Source organism: Balaenoptera acutorostrata, chromosome 17, assembly GCF_949987535.1.
Source record: "Balaenoptera acutorostrata chromosome 17, mBalAcu1.1, whole genome shotgun sequence".
Lineage (NCBI taxonomy): Eukaryota > Metazoa > Chordata > Mammalia > Artiodactyla > Balaenopteridae > Balaenoptera > Balaenoptera acutorostrata.
The window spans coordinates 3,392,871-3,420,439 of NC_080080.1; the positions used below are offsets into that span (position 1 = coordinate 3,392,871).

General features: G+C 46.1%; 1 protein-coding gene across 6 annotated transcripts in view; it reads left to right on the top strand.

Annotated features, from left to right (window-relative positions):
- TRAPPC9 (trafficking protein particle complex subunit 9) overlaps positions 1–27,569 on the top strand; it is a 560,212-nt gene that overhangs the window by 176,615 nt on the left and 356,028 nt on the right. For all 6 annotated transcript variants that reach the window (XM_057531917.1, XM_057531923.1, XM_057531919.1 and 3 more), the window contains 3 exons: positions 7,188–7,320; positions 9,362–9,525; positions 22,532–22,684. In XM_057531917.1, coding sequence (XP_057387900.1) covers positions 7,188–7,320; positions 9,362–9,525; positions 22,532–22,684 — 450 coding nt within the window. The remainder of the gene's footprint in view (positions 1–7,187; positions 7,321–9,361; positions 9,526–22,531; positions 22,685–27,569) is intronic.

The following is a 27,569-nucleotide window of genomic DNA, read 5'->3' on the forward strand; positions in this document are numbered from 1 at the left end:
CCTTTGTCAGTTGCTTCATTTGCAAATATTTTCTCCCATTCTGAGGGTTGTCTTTTGGTCTTGTTTATGGTTTCCTTTGCTGTGCAAAAGCTTTTCAGTTTCATTAGGTCCCATTTGTTTATTTGTGTTCTTATTTCCATTTCTCTGGGAGCTGGGTCAAAAAGAATCTTGCTGTGATGTATGTCATAGAGTGTTCTGCCTATGTTTTCCTCTAAGAGTTTGATAGTGTCTGCCCTTACACTTAGGTCTTTAATCCATTTTGAGTTTATTTTTGTGCATGGTGTCAGGGAGTGTTCTAATTTCATACTTTTACATGTTCCTGTCCAATTTTCCCAGCACCACTTATTGAAGAGGCTGTCTTTTCTCCACTGTATATGCTTGCCTCCTTTATCAAAGATAAGTTGACCATATGTGTGTGGGTTTATCTCTGGGCTTTCTATCCTGTTCCATTGATCTATATTTCTGTTTTTGTGCCAATACCAAACTGTCTTGATTACTGAAGCTTTGTAATATAGTCTGAAGTCAGGGAGCCTGATTCCCCCAGCTCCATTTTTCGTTCTCAAGATGGCTTTGGCTATTCGGGGTCTTTTGTGTTTCCATACAAATTGTGAAATTTTTTGTTCTAGTTCTGTGAAAAATGCCAGTGGTAGTTTGATAGGGATTGCATTGAATCTGTAGATTGCTTTGGGTAGTAGAGACATTTTCACAATGTTGATTCTTCCAATCCAGGAACATGGTATATCTCTCCATCTATTTGTATCATCTTTAATTTCTTTCATCAGTGTCTTATAATTTTCTGCATACAGGTCTTTTGTCTCCTTAGGTAGGTTTATTCCTAGATATTTTATTCTTTTTGTTGCAATGGTAAATGGGAGTGTTTTCTTAATTTCACTTTCAGATTTTTCGTCATTAGTGTATAGAAATGCAAGAGATTTCTGTGCATTAATTTTGTATCCTGCTACTTTACCAAATTCATTGATTAGCTCTAGGAGTTTTCTGGTAGCATCTTTAGGATTCTCTATGTATAGTATCATGTCATCTGCAAATAGTGACAGCTTTACTTCTTCTTTTCCGATTTGGATTCCTTTTATTTCTTTGTCTTCTCTGATTGCTGTGGCTAGGACTTCCAGAACTATGTTGAATAATAGTGGTGAGAGTGGGCAACCTTGTCTTGTTCCTGATCTTAGTGGAAATGGTTTCAGTTTTTCACCATTGAGGACAATGTTGGCTGTGGGTTTGTCATATATGGCCTTTATTATGTTGAGGAAAGTTCCCTCTATGCCTACTTTCTGCAGGGCTTTTATCATAAATGGGTGTTGAATTTTGTCAAAAGCTTTCTCTGCATCTATTGAGATGATCATACGGTTTTTCTCCTTCAATTTGTTAATATGGTGTATCACATTGATTGATTTGCGTATATTGAAGAATCCTTGCATTCCTGGGATAAACCCCACTTGATCATGGTGTATGATCCTTTTAATGTGCTGTTGGATTCTGTTTGCTAGTATTTTGTTGAGGATTTTTGCATCTATGTTCATCAGTGATATTGGCCTGTAGTTTTCTTTCTTTGTGACATCTTTGTCTGGTTTTGGTATCAGGGTGATGGTGGCCTCGTAGAATGAGTTTGGGAGTGTTCCTCCCTCTGCAATATTTTGGAAGAGTTTGAGAAGGATAGGTGTTAGCTCTTCTCTAAATGTTTGATAGAATTCGCCTGTGAAGCCATCTGGTCCTGGGCTTTTGTTTGTTGGAAGGTTTTTAATCACAGTTTCAATTTCAGTGCTTGTGATTGGTCTGTTCATATTTTCTATTTCTTCCTGGTTCAGTCTCGGCAGTTTGTGCATTTCTAAGAATCTGTCCATTTCTTCCAGGTTGTCCATTTTATTGGCATATAGTTGCTTGTAGTAATCTCTCATGATCTTTTGTATTTCTGCAGTGTCAGTGGTTACTTCTCCTTTTTCATTTCTAATTCTATTGATCTGAGTCTTCTCCCTTTTTCTCTTGATGAGTCTGGCTAATGGTTTATCAATTTTGTTTATCTTCTCAAAGAACCAGCTTTTAGTTTCATTGATTTTTGCTATTGTTTCCTTCATTTCTTTTTCATTTATTTCTGACCTGATCTTTATAATTTCTTTCCTTCTGCTGGCTTTGGGGTTTTTTTGTTCTTCTTTCTCTAATTGCTTTAGGTGCAAGGTTAGGTTGTTTATTCGAGATGTTTCCTGTTTCTTGAGGTAGGCTTGTATTGCTATAAACTTCCCTCTTAGCACTGCTTTTGCTGTGTCCCGTAGGTTTGGGGTCGTCGTGTCTCCATTGTCATTTGTTTCTAGGTATTTTTTGATTTCCCCTTTGATTTCTTCAGTAATCACTTCGTTATTAAGTAATGTATTGTGTAGCCTCCATGTGTTTGTATTTTTTACAGATCTTTTCCTGTAATTGATATCTAGTCTCATAGCGTTGTGGTCGGAAAAGATACTTGATACGATTTCAGTTTTCTTAAATTTACCAAGGCTTGATTTGTGACCCAAGATATGATCTATCCTGGAGAATGTTCCATGAGCACTTGAGAAAAATGTGTATTCTGTTGTTTTTGGGTGGAATGTCCTATAAATATCAATTAAGTCCATATTGTTTAATGTATCATTTAAAGCTTGTGTTTCCTTATTTATTTTCATTTTGGATGATCTGTCCATTGGTGAAAGTGGGGTGTTAAAGTCCCCTACTATGATTGTGTTGCTGTCAATTTCCCCTTTCATGGCTGTTAGTATTTGCCTTATGTATTGAGGTGCTCCTATGTTGGGTGCATAAATATTTACAATTGTTATACCTTCCTCTTGGATCGATCCCTTGATCATTATATAGTGTCCTTCTTTGTCTCTTGTAATAGTCTTTATTTTAAAGTCTATTTTGTCTGATATGAGAATTGCTACTCCAGCTTTCTTTTGATTTCCATTTGCATGGAATATCTTTTTCCATCCCCTCACTTTCAGTCTGTATGTGTCCCTAGGTCTGAAGTGGGTCTCTTGTAGACAGCATATGTATGGGTCTTGTTTTTGTATCCATTCAGCCAGCCTGTGTCTTTTGGTGGGAGCATTTAATCCATTTACATTCAAGGTAATTATCGATATGTATGTTCCTATTCCCATTTTCTTAAATGTATTGGGTTTGTTATTGTAGGTGTTTTCCTTCTCTTGTGTTTCTTGCCTAGAGAATTTCCTTTAGCATTTGTTGTAAAGCTGGTTTGGTGGTGCTGAACTCTCTCAGCTTTTGCTTGTCTGTAAAGGTTTTAATTTCTCCATCGAATCTGAATGAGATCCTTGCTGGGTAGAGTAATCTTGGTTGTAGGTTTTTCTCCTTCATGACTTTAAGTATATCCTGCCACTCCCTTCTGGCTTGCAGAGTTTCTGCTGAGAGATCAGATGTTAACCTTATGGGGATTCCCTTGTGTGTTATTTGTTTTTTTTCCCTTGCTGCCTTTAATATGTTTTCCTTATATTTAATTTTTGACAGTTTGATTAATATGTGTCTTGGCGTGTTCCTCCTTGGGTTTATCCTGTATGGGACTCTCTGTGCTTCCAGGACTTGATTAACTATTTCCTTTCCCATATTAGGGAAGTTTTCAACTATAATCTCTTCAAAAATTTTCTCAGTCCCTTTCTTTTTCTCTTCTTCTTCTGGTACCCCTATAATTCGAATGTTGGCACGTTTAATGTTGTCCCAGAGGTCCCTGAGACTGTCCTCAGTTCTTTTCATTCTTTTTTCTTTATCCTGCTCTGTAGTAGTTATTTCCACCATTTTATCTTCCAGGTCCCTTATCCTTTCTTCTGCCTCAGTTATTCTACTATTGATCCCATCTAGAGTATTTTTAATTTCATTTATTGTGTTTTTCATCATTGCTTGGTTCCTCTTTAGTTCTTCTACATCCTTGTTAAATGTTTCTTGCATTTTGTCTATTCTATTTCCAAGATTTTGGATCATCCTTACTATCATTATTCTGAATTCTTTTTCAGGTAGACTACCTATTTCCTCTTCATTTGTTAAGTCCAGTGTGTTTTGAGCCTGCTCCTTCATCTGCTGTGTGTTTTTCTGTCGTCTCATTTTGCCTATCTTACTGTGTTTGGGGTCTCCTTTTCACAGGCTGCAGGTTCGTAGTTCCCGTTGTTTTTGGTATCTGTCCCCAGCGGCTAAGGTTGGTTCAGTGGGTTGTGTAGGCTTCCTGGTGGAGGGAACTAGTGCCTGAGTTCTGGTGGATGAGGCTAGATCTTGTCTTTCTGGTGGGCACGTCCACGTCTGGTGGTGTATTTTGGGGTGTCTGTGGCCTTATTTTGATTTTAGGCAGCCTCTCTGCTAATGGATGGGGTTGTGTTCCTGTCTAGCTAGTTGTTTGGCATAGGGTGTCCAGCACTGTAGCTTGCTGGTCGTTGAGTGAAGCTGGGTCTTTTTTTTTTTTTTTTTAAAGGATTTTCTTATTTATTTATTTATTTATTTATTTATTTATTTATTTTTGGCTGTGTTGGGTCTTCGGTTCGTGCGAGGGCTTTCTCCAGTTGCGGCAAGCGGGGGCCACTCTTCATCGCGGTGCGGGGACCGCTCTTCATCGCGGTGCGCGGGCCTTTCTCTATCGCGGCCCCTCCCGTCACGGGGCACAGGCTCCAGGGGCACAGGCTCCAGACGCGCAGGCTCAGCAATTGTGGCTCACGGGCCCAGCTGCTCCGTGGCATGTGGGATCTTCCCAGACCAGGGCTCGAACCCGTGTCCCCTGCATTAGCAGGCAGACTCCCAACCACTGCGCCACCAGGGAAGCCCTGAAGCTGGGTCTTGATGTTGAGATGGAGATCTCTGGGAGATTTTTGCCGTTTGGTATTACGTGGAGCTGGGAGGTCTCTTGTGGACCAGTGTTCTGAAGTTGGCTCTCCCACCTCAGAGGCACGGCCCTGATGCCTGGCTGGAGCACCAAGAGAGCCTTTCGTCCACACGGCTCAGAGTGAAAGGGAGAAAAAATAGAAAGAAAGAAAGAAAGAGGCTATAATATAGTGAAGTAAAATAAAGCTATTGTAAAGCAAAGCTATACAGACAAAATCTCACCCAGAAGCATATACATATACACTCACAAAAAAAAAGGAAAAGGGGAAGAATTAATATCTCCTGCTCCCAGAGTCCACCTCCTGAATTTGGGCTGATTCGTTGTCTATTCAGGTATTCCACAGATGCAGGCACAGCAAGTTGTTTGTGGAGTTTTAATTCGCTGCTCCTGAGGCTGCTGGGAGAGATTTCCCCTTCTCTTCCCTGTTCGCACAGCTCCTGGGGTTCAGCTTTGGATTTGGACCCGCCTCTGCGTGTAGGTCGCCTGAGGGCGTCTGTTCCCCGCCCAGACAGGACGGGGTTAAAGGAGCAGCTGCTTCGGGGGCTCTGGCTCACCCAGGCCGCGGGGAGGGAGCGGTACGGAGGAGGCGGGGCGAGCCTGCGGCGGCCGAGGCCGGCGTGACGTTGCACCAGCTCGAGGCGCGCAGTGCGTTCTCCCGGGGATGTTGTCCCCGGATCCCGGGACCCTGGCAGTGGCGGGCTGCACAGGCTCCCGGGAGGGGAGGTGTGGAGAGTGACCTGTGCTCACACACAGGCTTTTTGGAGGCGGCAGCAGCAGCCCCAGCGTCTCACGCCCGTCTCTGGGGTCCGCGCTGATCGCCGCGGCTCGCGCCCTTCTCTGGAGTTCGTTTAGGCGGCGCTCTGAATCCCCTCTCCCTGCCCGCCGTGAAACAAAGAGGCAAGAAAAAGTCTCCTGCCTCTTCGGCAGCTGCAGACTTTTTCCCGGACTTCTTCCGGGCTAGCTGTGGTGCGCCAACCCCCCCAGGCTGTGCTCACGCCGCCAGCCCCAGTCCTCTCCCTGCGATCCGACCGAAGCCCGAGCCTCAGCTCCCAGCCCCGCCCGCCCCGGCGGGGGAGCAGACAAGCCTCTCGGGCTGGTGAGCGCCGCTCGGCGCCGAGCCTCTGTGCGGGAGTCTCTCCGATTTTCCCTCTGCGCCCCTGTTGCTGTGGGATCCGCGCTGATAGCCGCGGCTCGCGCCCTTCTCTGGAGTTCGTTTAGGCGGCGCTCTGAATCCCCTCTCCTTGCCCGCTGCGAAACAAAGAGGCAAGAAAAAGTCTCTTGCCTCTTCGGCAGCTGCAGACTTTTTCCCCGGACTCCCTCCCGGCTAGCTGTGGTGCGCTAACCCCTTCAGGCTGTGTTCACGCTGCCAGCCCCAGTCCTCTCCCTGCGATCCAACCGAAGCCCGAGCCTCAGCTCCCAGCCCCGCCCGCCCTGGCGGCTAAGCAGACAAGCCTCTCGGGCTGGTGAGTGATGCTCGGCGCAGAGCCTCTGTGCGGGAACCTCTCCGCTTTGCCCTCCGCACCTCTGTGGCTGCGCTCTCCTCCGTGGCTCTGAAGCTTCCCCCCTCCGCCCCCCGCAGTCTCCGCCCGCGAAGGGGCTCCTAGTGCGTGGAAACCCTTCCTCCTTCACGGCTCCCTCCCACTGGTGCAGGTGCCGTCCCTATTCTTTTGTCTCTGTTATTTCTTTTTTCTTTTGCCCTACCCAAGTACGGGGGGAGTTTCTTGCCTTTTTGGAGGTCGGACGTTTTCTGCCAGCGTTCAGTGGGTGTTCTGTAGGAGCAGTTCCACGTGTAGGTGTATTTCTACTGTATCTGTGGGAAGGAATGTGATCTCCGCGTCTTACTCTTCCGCCATCTTCTCTATCATCCGTGAATCTTTTAAAGAAACGGTATGCATCCAAATTTTAAGCCTCTCTCTCCAGAAGTTCCTTAACTTCAGACAAGTTCTTTAGTCTTGAGAGCCTCTTGCCACGAGCTTCCCGGACCCTCTCTCTGCGACCCCCAAGCTTCCTTTTCCTCCAGACCCTGAAAACTGCTCCCCCAACCCTTATCCGTGGACGCGCCGCCCAGATTTACAGTTTATACACTGTCGCTTGGACGCAGCCAGCCTTGTGAAGCGGGCACGCAGGTGCTGCTGGCACCTCTGCCCAAGGAAACGGAGGGTCTTGGGGTTGAGTGTGGGAGCTCTGGGCGAGCCTGGCAGGCGACGGGGCCTAAATCTCAACTCAGCTCGGAAAGGGACCCTGCGTTCCTGTCACCCCGGGGCTGCCTTGAGGCGTGGGTGTCTCATGAAGCCTTTTCAGGTGGTGAAACTTTGTGTTTTGTCCCCAGGTTACCACACCACGGTCTTTGGTGTCTTTAGCGACTGTTTGCTGGACAACCTCCCGGGATTAAAGACCAGCGGCTCCACGGTGGAAGTCATCCCTGCTCTGCCCAGACTGCAGATCAGCACGTCTCTGCCCAGGTAGAGCACGCGCCGCGCTGGGTCTGCTCGCTGCCAAAAGGGGCACCTAGGAGTGCTGTTCAGTACACCTTCTCCGGTGGCCCCAAGAGTCTGAGTTAACCTGTGATCCTTATGACCAGAATAGAGGCGAAGGGTTTCTTCGAGGTCACCAGTAGTCAGTGTGCTCTGCTTGCAGCAAGCTGGAATATAGTTGAAGTGTTTCTTACCAAGGTCAGAACAAAATGTGAAATTAGACTTTGGAATCGTAATTTTGGTGAGAAACAGTTAAGGTTTTAGAGAATTTAGGAAAAAGTCTTATCTTCTAAAAAATAGTCTTTTTTCTTTTTTTCCTTTAGCATTATAGGAAAGCATAAAGAAGAAAGGGAAATCTCAGAGTGAATTACTATTAATGCCTTCTGGTGTTTCCTTCCACTGTTTATCCATTAAAAAAATGTTTGAATAGTTGAGATCGTACTATATTTTATATACTATCATAGATTACTTCTTGCATAAACATATAACATAAGCTAAAAATTTCTATTTTAATTGCTTAAAAAATTACATCATAAAGGTATCTCAGAATCTCATCACCATTCATTTCCTTGCTTTTGGAATTTGGGATTGTCTCAATTTTTGCGCATATGAATAATGCTTTAATGTTTACCCTTTGGGCTGTTTTTATAAAATGTATCTTGGTATTTTCTGAAATGTTTCAAAAGCTCAGTCACTTACTTAATGGGCCCCTTCTCAGTGCCAGCCTCGTCTCATCCCAGCTCGGGGCTCTGATGGGTGGGACGCTGTGCTTTGGGACAGTCAGCGCCTGTGTCCGGGCCAGGCCTGCGGCCAGGCTGCATGGTTCTCTGCTTTCTCCCTCCTCCTTTTCCCACCGTACCAGAGGGGCTGGCATCCTCTTTGCTTGAGAGCAGAGTAATTTGTGTCGGCTGTGTTTTAGTATTCCTAAACACCTTCTCTGCAAATTCAAATCGACTACAAACAGCTTTCACTTGAGAAGGACTACCTGTTAAAATGTGGAAAGAAGTCATTTATAGTGAGGACGGGAGTCACTTTTCCTTCCTTGACAGAGAAAGTTTATTTCTTGACTCCTGAACAACTTTAAAGGTATAAAATGCAAAGGAATTCACGTTGATTCTTTATGCTGTTATTTTCGGAAAATGTGGTTTGGATGTGCTTTTTAACCCCACCTCCCGCACACACACCTGCCTCGTTGTTGGCTGGCTTTCGTGCCCACTGTGCCTCTAGAGCCCTTTCCCTGTGGTCACTGGTCCCTCCTTGCCCGGAAGTGGGTTTGCTGCCTGTGGGTTGGGAAGGAGACACCAGGGTAATGAGCACTGTGGATTGAGGGACAGTCAGTAGGACTCAGGCTGGAGCTTCAGACCAGGGCTGTAGTGCTGGAGCCTCAAGGGAGTGTCAGGCGAGGCTCGGGGCCTCTGGTCCAGCGCCCCAGCTGACCAGTGCCGAGGACCCGCCAGCTGCCCTGGGTCCCATCAGGAGCTGCCAGCATTGCTCGTCGATTTTACCTGTGATGTGGAGGCTGTTGTATGTGCTTTTCATTTTTCTTCGTTTTCCTCCACTTCCCATGTTATCATTTGGAATGGTTCATTTAAGTTTTCTTCTTAAATCAGTGGATTTTCCCAGGCCATTTCTGAGCATGAGATTTAAAAAAATTTTCAAAGAGAGCAGCACGCTTATGGATCATTTGAATTAATTCATTGTTTCACTATTGTCCTCACCATAATCCAATCATTAAGAATTTTTTTTGCTTCACACACGCTTGAGAAAGTAAGGCCCAGTGAGAGCGATCCCGTGGATGAGAGGTCGGTGACCCAGGGCGCGTCTGCATGTAGACAGCGCTCATGATGTGGCAATTCGCCCTTGAGTTCCTGGACGCTGGGTACTGATTCCGTGTTAAAGCCAAGGCTCCCTAGTCCCTGTTTCTGAAATGTTTTAAGTGTGGTGATGTGAATAATTCTAAAATGCCACTGGTTTTCTTTGTTTTTTTCTGTGTTTCTAAAATTTATTGTAATTATTACTATTACTTTAGGTCTGCACATTCACTGCAACCTTCCTCTGGTGACGAAGTATCCGCTAACGTGTCAGTCCAGCTTTACAACGGAGAGACCCGGCGCCTTGTTGTGAAACTGGAAAATACTGGGGTGGAGCCACTGGAGAAACTGGAAGTCACCTCAAAAATTCTCACCACCAAAGGTAGGGAGTTTAAGTAGGTTTGACCCCAGAAATGTTTATCTTTTTTATCTGCAGAAGAGACACATTAGATAACCAGTGTTCAGAAAGCCTAAAAATTTCTTCCACTTTTAATTTGACACCACTGTGAAATTTTTGTCCCGATCATGCATGAAGAACACGCAAAGGAAGATAATGGAGCACAGGATGCACTTTTGTATCCCCTGTGCTCTTAACAATGATCAGATCTCGGGAAGCGTATCCTGGAATGAATGAATGAAGAGAAGCATTTGCAGGTTCAGAGGCATTACCATCTAGGATCCATCCATCCAGCCCAGTGTTTTCTGTGGGTTCAACACTTAAGAGTCTGTGCACTCCCTCTTAAAGACAGATGCTGTTTCCTAGTTCTAAGGCACACGTAGCTTGGGTGTCATAAGACCTGTGTTAAACTTTGGCTTCACTGTTTACTTGCTATTTGTCCTTCACATGCCTCAGCTTCCTCCTGGGTAAGCAGGGGAGGTGGTCCTTAACCATGAAAAGTTGTTCTAAGAATTAAGTGAGGCGGCATGCGGCAGAGGACCTGGTCTGTTTGTCGTTAGTGAGTGGTACTGATTGAAGGGGGGATATATTGTGTGTGTGTCGGGGGGAGGGCATCGAGAGTAGTAAGTGGAAATAAAATCAGGTCATTTAATAAAGTTAGAGAAAATTATACCGTCTGGGGAGACCAAAGACAAAGACAGAACAGGGAGAGCAAGCTGGTGGGATTTCGGGGTGTTTACATGCTTTTGACGTAGGAGCGAGGTGAGCCAGGCATCCAGTGGGAGCTTGGGCGCACCCAGGTGCTGCTGAGGACGGTGCTGTCCCGGGGCTCCTGGCTCTGGTGGGCCGAGGCCGCCATCTCCGTGAGGGTCTCCAGGATCGGATGCTGGGCCATGGGGCCACAGGCATTCGGCTTCAGAACTACTTTTCCAAAATCCAGTTACACAGTCACCGTGTGAGAGTGACGGCTGCCCCAAGTCCCCTCTGCTCTGTGCCATCGTAGTCATTTTATCCACGGTAGGGAGGTGGCGTGTAGTGCTCTAACGCCAGGGTTTAATTTGCATTTCCCTGACGACCAGGGAAGTTGAGCACCTTTCACGTGGTTTTGGATACTCAGGTCCTTTGTCGTACCAGCCCTTTGTCCTTTTTTTCCCAGTGGGTGTTCTGCCTTCTCTCTGTTTCTGTTCCTCTCTGTCTCTGTGTGTCTGTCTCTTTCTCTGTCTCTGTCTGCCCCTCTCTCCTGACTTGCAGGGTGTCTTTGACCCTGAGTGTAAGTTCTTTGCTGGAACTGTGTGGTGTGAATATCCCCTCATACTCTACCCGGCTGCCTTTACACTCTCTCAGCCACGTCCTTGGATGAACAGAAGTTCTTCATTTTAGTATGGTTCACCTAATCATTCTTTTCTTTTATGGTCATTGCGTTTTGTGTCTCTGAGTCTTTGGGGAATTTTGATGATCCTACCTTAATCGCATCCTTTCTTCCCTTTCCCTCCTATTTTCCGGAGCAAACACATATGGATTAGGTAGAAACTGCCTTCCTGACATGAAATACCTTCATCTGGTATTCTGAAGTTAATTAAATGGTTAAAGGGGTTGGTTGATGTTTGAACAAGCGAACTAACATTGAATGACAGAAAATTGCAGAGTACATGGTGGTAAAAATTTTCACATCTCCTGTGATTTACCTTGCCTTCACAGCTTAGCAACTGGAAAATATCTCTTCCTTTTCTCAGATAAGCCCAAACGGTAACCACGTGTCCATTATTCATTACAAACTTGCTTCTTCTTCCCGAAGCACAGATCCTCAGGGTTCTCCTTTGGAAACCCCTGCTGTCCCTGCGCCCCAGGCCCCGTATCCCTGACCTCTGCCCCAAGCCTCAGCCTCAGCCACCTCTCCCCTTAAACTCTCGTCACGTTGACCGTTAGGAACTAGTTTCAGTTTCCTGGACGTTCGTGCTGTCTCTCTAAACTTGAGGATAAACCATCTCCTCTCACTAGGAGCCGACTTGCTGACTTCTGTTTCTGCTTTTGCCTCCTCTTCTGCAGTTAACGTATCCTGGGGTTTCTGCTTCGTGGTCACTCTGGGAAGCCTTCCTAGACTGGGTGACTGGGGCCCCCCTTTGCTGTCTCAGAGGCCCGGGTGACTTCTGAGGAGCCCCTTTCACTCCGAGTCGTCATTGCTTGTGTTCTGGTCTCCCTCCAGCCAGGTGTGAGTCTCTCAAAGGCAGCGAGCGCGTTCCCCTACCTTTGCTGTTCTTACGCTTTTGAACTCTTCTGGAACTTATTCTTTGTATCAGCCATTCCCTGCCTCTCCATCCTTTCATTATAAAAATATCTAAACATACCGAAGAGTGGAGAGAATTTTACAGCGAACACTGCAAACCCACCGTCTAGCTTCTATAATGTTTGGCTATCCAGCCTCCTATCCATCCATTGGTCCATCTTGTTTTTTTTGTGTCGTTCAAATTAAGTTGCAGATTTCTGTGCATTTTACCAATTAATACTTTAGCATGCATATCATTAATTAGACTTCAAAGTTTGTTTACTTTTCTCTGGTAAAAAGTATATGGGGTGAAATACACAAACCTTAAGTTACCATTTGATAAGTTTTGACAAATACGTGTGTCTCACCCAAACCCATATCAAGATATATCACAGACCATTCTCATCACCTCAGAAAATCCTCTCATGGCCCTTTCCAGCCAATCCCTGCCCAACCTGAGAGGTGGCCACTCTCTGTATTTACCTGGCCAGCCCTCGGTCATCGTTTACTGGCAGCGATGCGGGAGGTTGGAAACACTCGTGGGAACCGGGCAGAATCCCTGGAGAAGCCTCCGGGGCTGGGTACTTGCAACACTGTCAGCAGTCACCTTCTCGCCCAGCTCTCAATTTAGCCTCTTCGAGGGCAGGGGGTCAAACTTTATTACCCTCACGCTATGGATAGGGAAGGTGAAGGCAGAAGAGGTTAAGTGACGTATCTGGGATCACACAGCTGGTTCCATCATGTATAGCACAGGCTGGCCATTCAAAACAACACGTTTGCAAGTGAAAAATTAAAGCTGTCATTCTTTTTTAATTCTCATCCCGAGCTGCCATACATTTACATGTGGAATTAAATTAATGAAAATAAACCATCTGCTTCCAAGATATACAAAGGGAGTAATTCCTGTCACTTATATTCTACAGTACCAAAAAGCTGTCAGTATCAATAAATGATGTAATATAAATGTGAGGATGGGAAAATGTCTTAAACCGGGAACGTGAGTGAGCTCCCTGTGAAGCTCTTCCACAGGGAATTAAGCGCTCCCTCCTCCAGGGTCCGTGTTATTTTCTTTGTAGTGCTGTTAGGGTTATTTTATGTCTCAGCAGTAATAATAACTTTTACTTTCTAGCACTCACCACGTGCCAGCTGAGTGGTATTTCAGGTAGTTTCTTCTCATTAAGTAATCACGACACCTGTAAGAGGTCTTTCTGGGGTAGGGGTGGTCTGTTTACCTCCCTGCTGCAGCGCCGGGGCCCGGGAACTAAGAACAGTGCTTGTCACAGAGGAGGTGCTGAGTGAACCCGGTGCGAGTCCCCACCACACAGGTTGTTGTGAGGCTGGCGTGTTAATGCAGGTCACGGGAGCGCTGAGGACGACCCTGAGCCCGAGGTGCCCACGTCTTGCCTGCTCCGAGGATGCTGACTGCTCTCCGTGTGTTCTGTCTGCAGGTGGTCTGCATGCCCGGGGCCTTGGCCGCGTGGGAGGCCTGCCTGCGGGCCTCACGTCTTCTCCTCCTGTTCCTGCCCCCCGTCGGGGGCCCTCGCAGGTCTCTGGTCACGCCCTCACTCCCCTCTGATTGACCCCCTTTTCTTCAGATAAAGAAAAGTTTCCTGTTGTGTTTTTTTTTTTTTAATGATGTTTGCTGTGGGTTTGTCATATGTGGCCTTTATTATGTTGAGGTAGGCTCCCTCTATGCCCACTTCCTGGAGAGTTTTTATCATAAATCGGTGTTGAATTTTGTCAGAAGCTTTTTCTGCATCTGTTGAGACGATCATATGGTTTTTATTCTTCAATTTGTTGATATGGTGTATCACATGGATTGATTTGCATATATTGAAGAATCCTTGCATCCCTGGGATAAACCCCACTTGATCATGGTGTATGATCCTGATCCTTTTAATGTGTTGTTGGATTCTGTTTGCTAGTATTTTGTAGAGGACTTTTGTGTCTATATTCATCAGTAATATTGGTCTGTAATTTTCTTTTTTTGTAACATCCTTGTCTGGTTTTGGTATCAGGGTGATGGTGGCCTCATAGAATGAGTTTGGGAGTGTTCCTTCCTCTGCAATTTTTTGGAAGAGTTTGAGAAGGATGGGTGTTAGCTCTTCTCTAAATGTTTGATAGAATTCACCTGTGAAGCCATCTGGTCCTGGACTTTTGTTTGTTGGAAGATTTTTAATCACAGTTTCAATTTCATTACTTGTGGTCCGTCTGTTCATATTTTCTGTTTCTTCCTGGTTCAGTCTTGGAAAGTTATACGTTTCTAAGAATTTGTCCATTTCTTCCAGGTTGTCCATTTTATTGGCATAGAGTTGCTGGTAGTAGTCTCTTAGGATGCTTTGTATTTCTGCGGTGTCTGTTGTAACTTCTCCTTTTTCATTTCTAATTTTATTGATTTGATTCCTCTCCCTCTTTTTCTTGATGAGCCTGGCTAATGGTTCTTCAATTTTGTTTATCTTCTCAAAGAACCAGGTTTTCGTTTTACTGATCTTTGCTATTGTTTTCTTTGTTTCTATTTCATTTATTTCTGCTCTGATCTTTATGATTTCTTTCCTTCTGCTAACTTTGGGTTTTGTTTGTTCTTCTTTCTCTAGTTCCTTTAGGTGTAAGGTTAGATTGTTTATTTGAGACTTCTTGTTTCTTGAGGTAGGCTTGTATTGCTATAAACTTCCCTCTTAGAACTGCTTTTGCTGTATCCCATAGGTTTTGGGTCGTCGTGTTTTCATTGTCATTTGTCTCTAGGTATTTCCTGATTTCCTCTTTCATTTCTTCAGTGATTTCTCGGTTATTTAATAACGTATTGTTTAGCAACCATCTGTTTGTGTTTTTTACGTTTTTTTCCCTGTAATTCATTTCTAATCTCATAGCGTTGTGGTCAGAAAAGATGCTTGATATGATTTCAATTTTCTTAAATTTACTGAGGCTTGATTTGTGACCCAAGATGTGATCTATCCTGGAGAATGTTCCGTGTGCACTTGAGAAGAAAGTGTAATCTGCTGTTTTTGGATGGAATGTCCTATAAATATCAATTAAATCTGTCTGGTCTATTGTGTCATTTAAAGCTTCTGTTTCCTTATTTATTTTCATTTTGGATGATCTGTCCATTGGTGTAAGTGAGGTGTTAAATCCCCCACTATTACTGTGTTACTGTCGATTTCCTCTTTTATAGCTGTTAGCAGTTGCCTTATGTATTGAGGTGCTCCATGTTGGGAGCATATATGTTTATAATTTTTATATCTTCTTCTTGGATTGATCCCTTGATCATTATGTAGTGTCCTTCCTTGTCTCTTGTAACATTCTTTATTTTAAAGTCTATTTTATCTGATATGAGTATTGCTACTCCAGCTTTCTTTTGATTTCCATTTGCATGGAATATCTTTTTCCATCCCCTCCCTTTCAGTCTGTATGTGTCCCTAGGTCTGAAGTGGGTCTCTTGTAGACAGCATATATATGGGTCTTGTTTTTGTATCCATTCAGCAAGCCTGTGTCTTTTGGTTGGAGCATTTAATCCATTCACGTTTAAGGTAATTATCGATATGTATGTTCCTGTGACCATTTTCTTAATTGCTTTGGGTTTGTTTTCGTAGGTCCTTTCCTTCTCTTATGTTTCCCACTTAGAGAAGTTCCTTTAGCATTTGTTGTAGAGCTGGTTTGGTGTTGCTGAATTCTCTTAGCTTTTGCTTGTCTGTAAAGCTTTTGATTTCTCCATCGAATCTGAATGAGATCCTTGCCGGGTAGAGTAATCTTGGTTGTAGGTTCTTCCCTTTCATCACTTTAAATATGTCACGCCACTCCCTTCTGGCTTGTAGATTTTCTGCTGAGAAATCAGCTGTTAACCTTATGGGAGTTCCCTTGTATGTTATTCGTTGTTTTTCCTTTGCTGCTTTCAATAATTTTTCTTTGTCTTTAATTTTTGCCAATTTGATTCCTGTGTGTCTCGGCATGTTTCTCCTTGGGTTCATCCTGTATGGGACTCTCTGTGCTTCCTGGACTTGGGTGGCTATTTCCTTTCCCATGTTAGGGAAGAGTTCGACTATAATCTCTTCAAATATTTTCTCAGGTCCTTTCTCTCTCTCTTCTCTTTCTGGGACCCCTATAATGCGAATGTTGTTACGTTTAATGTTGTCCCAGAGGTCTCTCAGGCTGTCTTCATTTCTTTTCATTCTTATTTCTTTATTCTGTTCCGTAGCAGTGAATTCCACCATTCTGTCTTCCAGGTCACTTATCCGTTCTTCTGCCTCAGTTATTCTGCTATTGATTCCTTCTAGTGTATTTTTCATTTCCGTTATTGTATTGTTCATCTCTGTTTGTTTTTTCTTTAATTCTTCTAGGTCTTTGTTAAACATTTCTTGCATCTTCTCGATCTTTGCCTCCATTCTTTTTCTGAGGTCCTGGATCATCTTCACTATCATTATTCTGAATTCTTTTTCTGGAAGGTTGCCTATCTCTGCTTCGTTTGGTTGTTTTTCTGGGGTTTTATCTTGTTCCTTCATCTGGTACATAGCCCTCTGCCTTTTCATCTTGTCTATCTTTCTGTGAATGTGGTTTTTGTTCCACAGGCTGCAGGATTGTAGTTCTCCTTGCTTCTGCTGTCTGCCCTCTGGTGGATGAGGCTGTCTCCCTGTTGTGTTTTTCTCCTCCATCTTCCTTGCTTTCTTGTCTTGTTCTAATCCCTGCTCTTACAGACTCACGGAGTGAAGTAATTCAGAAAGAGGAAAATAAATACCGTATGCTAACACATATATATGGAATAAAAAAAAAAAAGGTTCTGAAGAACCTAGGGGCAGGACAGGAATAAAGACGCAGACATAGAGAATGGACTTGAGGATATGGGGAGGGGGAAGGGGAAGCTGGGATGAAGTGAGAGAGTGGCATGGACATATATACACTACCAAACGTAAAATAGATAGCTAGTGGGAAGCAGCCGAATAGCCCAGGGAGATCAGCTCAGTGCTTTGTGTCCACCTAGAGGGGTGGGGTAGGGAGGGTGGGAGGGAGATGCAAGAGGGAGGGGATATGGGGATATATGTATACGTATGGCTGATTCACTTTTTTATACAGCAGAAATTAACACACCATTGTAAAGCAATTATACTCCAATAAAGATGTTTAAAGAAAAGAAAAAAAACTCCTTTTGCATTTGCAGTATATGGTAGGGATCAGGGACACTTAAGAGTCACACAGGCCTTTGTGGGCCTCTCAGGGGTCTGAGCTGCCGTCTGGGCACTTATGGGGCACGTGTGTTCCCCCATCACAAGCTCCTGACCTGGAGCTGAGCATTTACAATCCACCCCATCAGGACAAGGATCACCCGCCCATGTCATGGAGTGATTCTAATGACAGTCCGTTTGTGAGCACGTCTTTATTTGTAGGTTGTCAAAGAGGCAGACTTCTGCCTTTACTTAAGTAATCATAAATTTTATTATAATTAAGCCCAAATTGAGATGAATTTATTGTATTTGCTTTTCAACAAATCTTCTGAGATACCCGTGAGTGTGTGTACAAACACAAATATACACATACCTGTGTACATAAATACATATACACATCCCTTCATTTCTTTATACTTCCAGCTTAATTTTTTGGCAAAAAGCAACGGCTCCATGTGGGTATAATGTACAGCTCCTAAGTGTTTTGACTGAGGTGCCGTTCCCTGCTGCTTCCTGCTCTCATCAGCATTGTGGCAAAGTCTCTGCAGTTAGAAGCACAGATGAAAGGTCCTCAGATGTTGAAGGTCAGCAGCAGTAACGACTCCTCTGGTGGTGTCAGTGTCAAATAACCAGTTTCACTTGACTGCATGAAACTAAACTCTAGCGTTAAAATAATGACTATTATTTCTGAAACGAAATTCCACAGGGGGGAGAATTAGTGACATATGCTACTCTCTTGGTTTATGTTTATCTTGTTATTCCTGATAGCTTATTATTATACAGGATTTTGAAAAGCCCCTCTGGACATTCCATTTTGTAGCACAGTAATGAAGGAAAGAACCAGAAAGGCCCACTTTTGAGGCGTAAAAACATATTAAATCCGACAATGAAGCTATTCGGCTTTCTGTCCCGCTGCAGCTGGAGGAGAGTCCGTGCGCTGTGAATTCCTCTGTGTCGTTACTTAGTTATAAATACCTTAGTTGTTTGGCCGCAGAAGATGAATAAGCTGTTCCCCACAAGTGGACTTGCCTCTTGTCTGAATGTGTCACTCTTAAGCCACGGAACTTAATACAGAAATAAGCAGTGCAGCTAGCACCCTTTCTGAGTAGACCCTAAGCTTGGAGGCAGTGGGGTACTGAACACAGGACTTTGAACCTTATTTAGCTACTGGCCTTTTCTGGGGCTGGGGGCGGGGGCTGGGTGGCAGTTTCCAGGTCTCTTCTTGAGCTGTGCCGTTTGCCTGCGCGTGTAGCGGGAGCAGCTAGCGCGGTTCCACGCGGCTTGCGTGCTGCCCTTGTCCCTTTCCTGCTGCTCTGCTGTTGCCTCTGTCAGGGCAGGTGGTAGCACGGCCTCTCTTCAGCCGGCGACTTGAGAGACGGGTTTTGGAGTCGGATGGGTTTGGCTCCCAGCCCCTTGCTGTTAGTGACCCCTGTGTGGTTGCCCTGAGCAGGCCGCTGAGTGCTTGCGGGTTAGCGCTGCAGCCTGGGCACCCCCGGCCCAGCCCTGCTCTCATCTGGTGATTCCAGAAGAGGTGGTAGTGCCTCTGGGGTGCCCAGCACAGTGATGGGTACCTGCTAAGTTCCCTTCCCTTTAAGTGGGGAAATGAGCTGCTGCTTTTGCTTCGTGATCGCTGCACCGGGGGAGTGTCTTGGGGGCTGGGAAGCCAGCACTCAGCGTGGGCAGGGCCGACTTGAAATACACAAACTCACGCCCCGCCTGAGGCAGGTAGGTGCCTGGGTCCACGTTTCCTGGGTTGATCTCTCCTTGAGCTGTTCAGAAGCCATCTTAGCTTTCTCTTTGCTCTCAAATTTTTCCTGGAATGGTGAAATTTAACTCTCCCCCAGATGAGCAAGGGTGTTCTGGCATTAAACCCTGCTCATCACACAGCAAACGAAACCAGAAGAGGTGAGATGGTGAGAAGCAGCCCCTGGGAGACCGTGGGCAGCTCTGACAGTGAGGAGCTTGCTGGCTTCTCTGTCCCTGGCCACCCAGGGGAACCTGTTAGCTGGTCGATTCTCAGGACCCAAGGGGCTCGGTAAGGAGGCCGCTGAAGGCCCATGAAGGAGTTAACAGTAAGAGTTACCCGCCCTGCCGAGTTTTCTCACTTTCTCGGCCTGGTCTTTTTTCGAGTTGCTTGTGTTATGGCATTTTTATGTAATTCTTAAAAAAAAACAGAACACAAAAACACTTTGTGGCAATACAGGGCAAAACTTAAAAAATAAATCTTGTCAAAAAGCGGTTTTTTTCCTTCTTAGCATGGTCAAAGCGTACAAGTGTCTTGGGGAAAACAATGTCTCCTTCAGTGTTCATGCCACATCCCGCCTGCACGTTTGGGTGAGGACAGAAGCAGAGGAGAGCTGGGAGGAGGTGGCAGCGGCCGCACGGGGTTAGTGGGCCAGGCGCTCCCGGCAGAGGGGGCAGCGTGTGTGGGTGGTAGTAGGGGCACAGCGGGTGAACGTGGGGAAGGGGATGAGGAAAGGCAGGGGTGAACCCGGACTGTTCTTCCCAAGGCGTTTCAGTCCAGTCAGGACCCACGTATGCTGGTGCAGCAGAAGATGTGCTGAGAGCCCGCACCTAGTTTCTGCCCGTCCACAGGAACAGAGCTGAATGAGTGCTTGCGTCTTGGTGCCTGTGTTTCAGAAGTGGCCCAGTAGAAGCTTTGGGAGGGGGGCCTTTGCGGGGCCTCAGTATCTTGGCCGGTATTGCCATTTCGTAGAAACGTTGGCCAGAGCTGCTGTGGCAGATGGAGAGGCTGTTTAAAGAAGTTAGCACGCACTGCTATAGTCCTGGGGCTTTGGGATCTGGGCTTCCAGCAAGCAGGGCCCGAGCGGTTTTCTGCCCTGGCTTCATGTCGCCTGGTATGTCATATACCCTTCTATCCCAAATTAATCTGTGGGATTGGAAAATAAAGACAAAGAATGTATTAACCTGGTTCACACATACTTATAGAATGTGAGTTACTGGGTCATCGAGAGGATTCTGGTACCATTAGTGCTTTGGGAGGGAAGGCAGTAACTTCCGTTGTGGAGTCGGATGCTGGCAAAATACCCAGAGAGTAATATATCCAGCAGGACTAGAGGTCAGGTCAGTTTGTAAAACTTAATCAGATGAGGCTCCTGCCACATACTCAATAATTGCCAGCAAACATCTAGAATCTGTGTGTTCCGTACAGTATTCATTCTATAGGAGGAGGGTGACAAGACCAGCGTGTATGTGAGGAGTTTTGAGTGTAACGTCCATTAAATGCGTCCCACGCACAGGAGGGTGTGTAGACACATACACGCCAAGTCCAGAGTCAACCCCACGGGTCCCACTACTCTTTAACCTGCCTGGCCTCTCCTCATCTTCAGGCCTGGTCTGATTAGCAGTCTCTCCCGGAGGTTTTCCCTGGATCTGTGGTTACTGTCAGGTGCCCAAGTATCCCGGCCTACAGTGATTAATCGTTCACGTGGTCCTTAAATCTTACCTCCCAGGAACCAGCACTCTCAACAGTCCCATCATCCTTTTCCCAACTGCCCATCTGTTTTTAGATCATTCTGAAATAATGTAGTAATATCACCAGTCTATTAAAAAATCTGAACACCCTATAAACTAGTGGAATCGGTGAGGCCACTGTGCACCGGACACTTAATTGAGCACCTATTGTATGCCAGGTCCTCTACTTCCCAGCTGGATGACCTCCAGCAAGGACGTGCACTTCCTTGGTTTCCAAGGGGGATAATGACCACAGCTCCACTGGGTTACTGTGAGGATTAAGTGAGATGACTCACACGTGGAAAGAGTCTGGCACGTTCGAGGTTCGGTGTTCAATGAATAACTAAGTAAGTAAATGAATGTGATGTGGTTTCTGAACACCTTTCAAGGACGCCACCCCTGATCTGTTCCTATTTAAGGATACCCTGAGGATAGATGTGCTCTATTAGACGTGTTCTAGTTGGAGCTCAGCCAGTTCTGGAGGGAGCACACCCTGGACAGGAAGACATGAACTTATTTTGTGTTTACAGCACAGTTTGGCCTCGTTTTCTTGCAGTTAGCAAACCTCACAGGTCTTTCTTCTTCAATATGAACCTCGATCAAGGTCTCTGTCTTCCACTGGACTCTTGCAATGTTGATTTCTGGGTCCCAAGAGGATGACTTTATTTTTTAACCCTACCTTGGTGTGCCTTCATGCAGGAAGTGAGTGTCATGGCTCTAGAATCATTTGGATCTAGAATTCCGGCACTTTTCCCTAGTTTTGGACCATGGGCAGGTTACTCTCTCTAGGTGTCCGTTGCCTTATTCTGACGGAGGGGATTTAGCACAGAGAGTCGGTTTGTTTAAAGGGAGGTGGTAAGGTAACCCTTAGGCGGGAACAGCAGCAGGTTGCTCCCCTGTCTGGGACTGAGGGACAGCAGGAGGGGGGATTAGCGAGGCGGATTAGGGGACTGAGAAGTACAGCGGGAAGGCCTCCCGTTCACCTCGCTGGTGTGGAGGGATTCCCGCCCCAGGGCCAGGAGGATGGACACACACGTAGCGCCCGATGCTGGATGGATGGGATCACAGCCCGCCATGCAGGGGACAGAGGGAAACCAGAGGCCGCGGGGAGGCAGGCTTTGTAGTGTCAACGATGTGGGGTGCCCCCTGGTTCCCACAGGGGGCTGTGCTTGGCTGGCAGGGAGCTGAAACCCACCCTCAGGGCTAAGCCAGGGCTTCGTCTGGTCCCCGGGATACGGAGGGTTGTTTGTCAGGGGACCGTATCCTCGGGAGCAGAGTCAGGAGGAGAACTTGCGGTGAGGTTGTTCCAGGCCCTCCTGGTTTCACCACATGTCAAGGCAGTGCTGATATTGGACTTGATTCTAGGCCCTAAGCGCCCGCTCCTCGCAGTCCGTAACGAAGCGGGATCGTCTGGCAGAAGGCGGAGCCACACAGGTGACACAGCTGCTTCCAGATGACACAACCGGTGCCCCCCCTGCCCCCCTGCCTCCTTCCTGGGCCCCTTCCTCCTCTCAGCACATTTCAGCTTTAGTCTATACAGTGCTTTACAGACACCACCCAGTTTAATCTGTAAAACAGCCCTGTGATGTAGGAGTTGTCACCCCCATTTCATACACGAAGAAATGTTGACACGGACGAATCATCATTCCCCATCCAGCTCTAGGTGGTCAGAGTCAAAAAGGCGTCAAACCCAAGCCTGTCTGACTCCGGAGAGCTAAGGACGCCCGCCACCCCCCAAAAGGCCCTTTTTGATTTTGTGCTCCTGTTACCTGAAGAGGGTCTCTCTCCCCCTAAACGTGGATCTGTTTCTCTTTAAGGCGATTGAACATAGAAAGTACTGGTTGAGCTCTGACTCTGTTCATGAGAACAAGAGTGCACGGCTCTTGTCGGGGAGAGAAAGCCGCTCCACGGGGGCAGTGCTCATAGACACAGGCCTTGGAACAGCCGTGATTCTGGAATTCTCTGGTACTTTGATCCATCCCATTTTAAATGGTTCGCATCTTTCTTTGCTTTTGAAGGTGCATCCGTGTTTTCTAGGGGGATAGCTAAGTCTCCTGCTGCCTCAGTTGCATCCTCATTATCACCTTTATTACTGTCATTGTAGAAAAATTATATGGTGACTTCCTGAGCTGGAAACTAGAAGAAACCCTTGCCCAGTTTCCCTTGCAACCTGGAAAGGTGGCCACTTTCACCGTCAGCATCAAAGTGAAGCTGGATTTCTCTTGCCAGGAGAATCTCCTCCAAGACCTCAGTGACGGTAAGTTCTTCCCCAGTTTTAATCAGCACATCGCGGTCCCCAGTCACACGGTAGCGATCCCCACGCCTCGAGCCCCGCTGCTCTCTCAGTAACGTGCGTGTCATTCATTAGCTCGAGCGGCTTGAGACTTCTCCTGGGCATGTACTTAACGAGTGAGTTACTGTGCACGGGGAAAGTAATAAAAGTACTTTTCCGTTGAACGATTTCTTAATTCACACTCTTTACTATTTTGTGCTCATTTGCCAGGAGGTCATCCTAAATTAGTGGAATGTAGGAATTACTGCATTTTTCTTCAAGCGTAAGTGCTGTGATCCCTTAGACATCTAATTAGCTGTGATTATGAAGTTCTCCTTCAAAGTCTAATGATTTCTATAAGGAAATGGAGTGTGGAGAAAAATGGGAATTTATTTTTGTTATAACATTAGGACTAGCTGATTAGAGGTAAGATTTCATAGATTAATTATGTCCTATTACGCAGCATGCCTTCATACTTTCATTGGGAGTCATCGTGGGGTGTGTTACTTAGCTCAGGCTGCCACAAGAGAATACCACAGACAGCGTGGCTACAATCACAAACTTCTTTTCTCATAGTTGTGGAGGCTGGAAGTCTGAGATCAAGGTGCCAACATGGCCACGTTCTGGTGAGGGCCCTTTCCTGGCTTGCACACGGCTGCCTTCTCACTGTGTCCTCACGCGGCAGAGCGAGCCTGGTGTCTCTCCCCCGTCTTAGAAGGACGCCAGTTTTATCAGACTAAGCCCCCACCCTGTGGCCTCATTTAACTTTTGTTACCTCCTCATGGGCCCTGTCTTCAATTATAGTCACAGTGGAGGTTAGGGCTTCAACATATGAATTTGGGGGGCCACATTCAGTCAAAGGGTGTTATTGGAGATGGTCAACGGATTCTGTTACTAGAACTTGGCAACTATGTGACTTTGACTTCTCTGTGCCTTAATCTGATAAGATGACAGTAATACCCATTTCTACAGTTGTTGTGAGGATTTGCCCTTCACCTGCAACATGGTAAGGGGTCAACAAGTGTTAGTTATATCCACCCCCCCCCCCCCGCCACCGTCACAGATTTATGGCATTACAAGACATTTAACCACCTCTTATTAGAGACAAGCACTTGGCCAGGCTCTTGGAAAACAGAGATGAATGAGTCAAGGTCTGTCCCCTGGGCAGTAGTAATAACAGCAGCTAACATTTAAGAGGTGTGCCTAGATCAACTCACTGAACCCTCACAGCAGCCCTATGAAATAGGTGCTATTAATAGCTCCGTTTTACAAATAGGGACAGTAAGGCATAGAGAGGTTGTACAGTTTTTCCAAGGTCACACAGCTAGGAAGTGGCAAAGCTGGGTTGTGAAGCCAGGCAGCCTGACTCTGGAGTCTGTCCTTGTAACTATTCTGTGGCCTGTTGTTGCCCAGAGGGTCAGCCAGAAAAATAAATATGTGATTGGAACACCCTGAGACTCAGGGGTGTAACTGAGATGCAGCTTACTTTATCAGTAGGGTCCTGCAGGGAGGGCCTCCCAGAGCTGGTGTGTGACTTGGGCCTGAATTGGGGAGTATCCTAGAAGAAGAAAAAGCCTGTGCTCCACAGGCCTTTCAAGGAGCAGCAGGTACAGAGGCCCGGAGATCTCTGGCCAGTGACGCAGTGGGATTCACCTCCAGAGACTAGATGGAGATACGTGTAGACGCAGACCTGATTATTCAGATCTCATTTCAGTTGTCTCCCCAGTGGAGAGGCTACCCGGACCGCGTCGGCTAAGTCAGCATGCCCCGCCCACTGTCATTCTTGTCGGGTGCCCCCCGCATTATGGACTGCTCCTGTTCCCTGGAAGTGTCTTGTTTGGTTTTTCCTGTCCTGCTCCCTCCGTCCTTTACCTTAAAAGTTTCACAGGGAGAAGGACCTCATCTGTCTTACTCATGAGGTCCTGTATTCACAGTACCTAGACGGCGTACCTGGAGGGAGGGGAGTGGATGAGCTCCTCTTCCCCTCCCCCCTCGGTGTGGAGGCTCCTCCCTCCTGACCTCGTCTGATCCTAATGACCTCCCAAAGGCCCCGCCTCCTAGTGCTGTCACATTGGGGTTAGGGCTTCAACACAGGGTTTCTGGGGACACCTACTCTAAGTCCATAACACAGTCCATGAAATTTCTTCTCCTGTACTCTCAGGAGTGTTTAAATAACCATTAATTTTTTTTTTTATATTATTAAGGCAGGTAGGAAAATAAGTTTACTGTTGGACACACTAGAAATGGAAAATATCACATGGATTTAACATTATACCAGAACTCAAAAAATATCAGATGAAATGGATATTCTTTTCTGTCTCTAAATGGCTTTGTACCACTGGACTGCATCTTTCTATAAGTAGACAGAGGGTTACAGACAGAGTTTCTGACTTTTTTTTTTCCCAAGAAGGGAGTTTGGCAGAATCAGTGGTGCCTGACACCTGTCCAGGGAATGCTTGATGAGCTGTTATCCCGGGGGTATGTCTGGGCAAGTGGATGCCTAGCTGAGATCATTTGGATGTGAGATGTGAAAGAAAGCCGGTTGTTACTTGTGCTGCTGACCATTTGGGGCAGGTTACTCCTGAGAGAGAGAAAATGGAAGGCCTCCAGGTGGAAGCTGAAGCTGCTTTTATTTTGGTGGCTCTTTGAGTTTATGTGTTCAATGTGGACATATTTTGTTATGTTTCTGCCTTTAGTTACAAGGTTCTGGAGGATTGTCTCTGCCCTTCTGTGCTGAAAGTAAAATTGCAATTTGGGATTTATAGTCTGAAAATACGTTCTTCTGTCTTTTAAAATAAAACCAAAGAGAGCTAGAAGTAGGTTTACCAAGTGGTTTGTAAATGTAAGGCTGGCCTAGGTTCCCGTCAGTTAGATATAGCACAGGTGTGCAATAGAGCATGGTTATAATTAATTAGATGCCCTCTTGGGCTTCCCTGGTGGTGCAGTGGTTAAGAATCCGCCTGCCAATGCAGGGGAGATGGGTACGAACCCTGGTCAGGGAAGATCCCACATGCCGCGGAGCAACTAAGCCCGTGTGCCACAACTACTGAGCCTGCGCTCTAGAGCCCGTGCTCTACAACAGGAGAAGCCACCGCAGTGAGAAGCCCGTGCTCCGCAATGAAGAGCAGCCCCCGCTCGCCGCAACTAGAGAAAGCCCGCGTGCAGCAACGAAGACCCAACGCAGCCAAAAATAAAATAAATAAATAAATAAAAATTAGATGCCCTCTTTAGTTATTTATTTTTGTACTGATATATGTGTTTTTATTTTTGTAATACAATATCATAGTTTATGGCATTTGTAGTAGAACAGAATTAGAATATACTTTTTTTTAGATTTTTTTTTTTTTTTTTTTGGATGTGGACCATTTTTTAAAGTCTTTACTCAATTTGTTACAATATTGCTTTTGTTTTATGTTTCGGCTCTTTGGCCACGAGGCATGTGAGATCCTAGCTCCCCGACCAGGGGTCAAGGGATCGAACCTGCCTGCATTGGAAGGCAAAGTCCTAACCACTGCACTGCCAGGGAAGTCCCAGAATATACTTTTTTATTGTGTGTTAAAGTAATATACTTTTACATAAATTTGCATTAATGTATCTAGTGGTCTGGCAAATACAGTATTCTAAGTGAGATGCCCTCTCTATTGATAATGGTTAATAGACACTCCGGCTGGTCATTTACGTAGCAAATCGTAGAGTTTGAGACACAGAACCTTAATGTCCACACCCGGGCAAGTTCTATAGAGGAAAGAAAACATTGGACACCAAGGCCCACAAAGGACTTCTGCAGAGTTTGGTCGGTGGATAATGCATTGCTCCATGTAGTTCAGTCTGAGCAATCTGGAGCCTGCGGTTTAGCCCTTATTTGGAGACAGCTGTACACTCAGCGGCAGAGGCTCATTTGTGGCCTCTCGCAACTGGGAGATGCCCCACGGGTGGCACTTGGTCTGACAGTTTCAGAACCTCCAGCCGGGGACCCCTGTGGACCCGATTGGCTTTTTAGGCAGGCACTCACATTAACTATGGTTACTGAAACTAGATGCCATTTAAAAAACTTACAGAAATAAATGTAGCTGTCACGCAAAGCAGGACACTGAATCCAGTGTGGGCTGTAGACAGATGGAAGAGAATTAATATTTGTTGAGCATTGTCAGATGCTGCATATCAGGTCTGGACCAGCGACTTTATTTGCATTATTTCTATTTAACCTTCCCAACAACTCTATAAAGTAGATGATTCCATTTTGTAGAGACAGGTGGGAGGACTATTCTGGATTAGAGGACATGGAAGAGATCTAACGATCAAATGCTATGTGCATACCTTAATCGTACCCCGGATTAAAAAAAGACCCTGAAGACATTTTTGGGGCCTCAGGATCCTGGCTGGGGCAAGAGAGAATCGGGTGTCTCGGTACTCGTCCCGCACAGCAGAGGAAGTACGGTGCTCGCTCCCACGTGCACCGCCCCCCGGGAGGAGCCCTGGGCTGACTCCGTCTCTCTGGGCACTGAGCTGCCGCCTTCGGGGAGGGTGACGTGGGTAGAGTCAGGCGGTGTCCCCGACCCTCTTCAGTGCATCCAGTCTCAGAGTTTTGTGTGCTGGGCCTTCTCTGTTGGACCCCTGGACCCCCCGCCAAGGCCCTCTCGTGTGTGGGTGATGGTCCAAATTGGCGTTCTTTGCGGAGAACATGGCAGAAAACTCTTATTCTGCCACGATGATGATGCCACTCTCTGCAAAAGCGATTTTAAACTGTTTTCAGTGATTCTTGTGGCAGAGATAGTGTTGGTCTTGGTATGCTGAAACTGTGTGTGAATGTGGAACTAAGTAAATGATCAATTCTGTGATAATCTAATTCTAGCATCTGAATCTGGTCCTG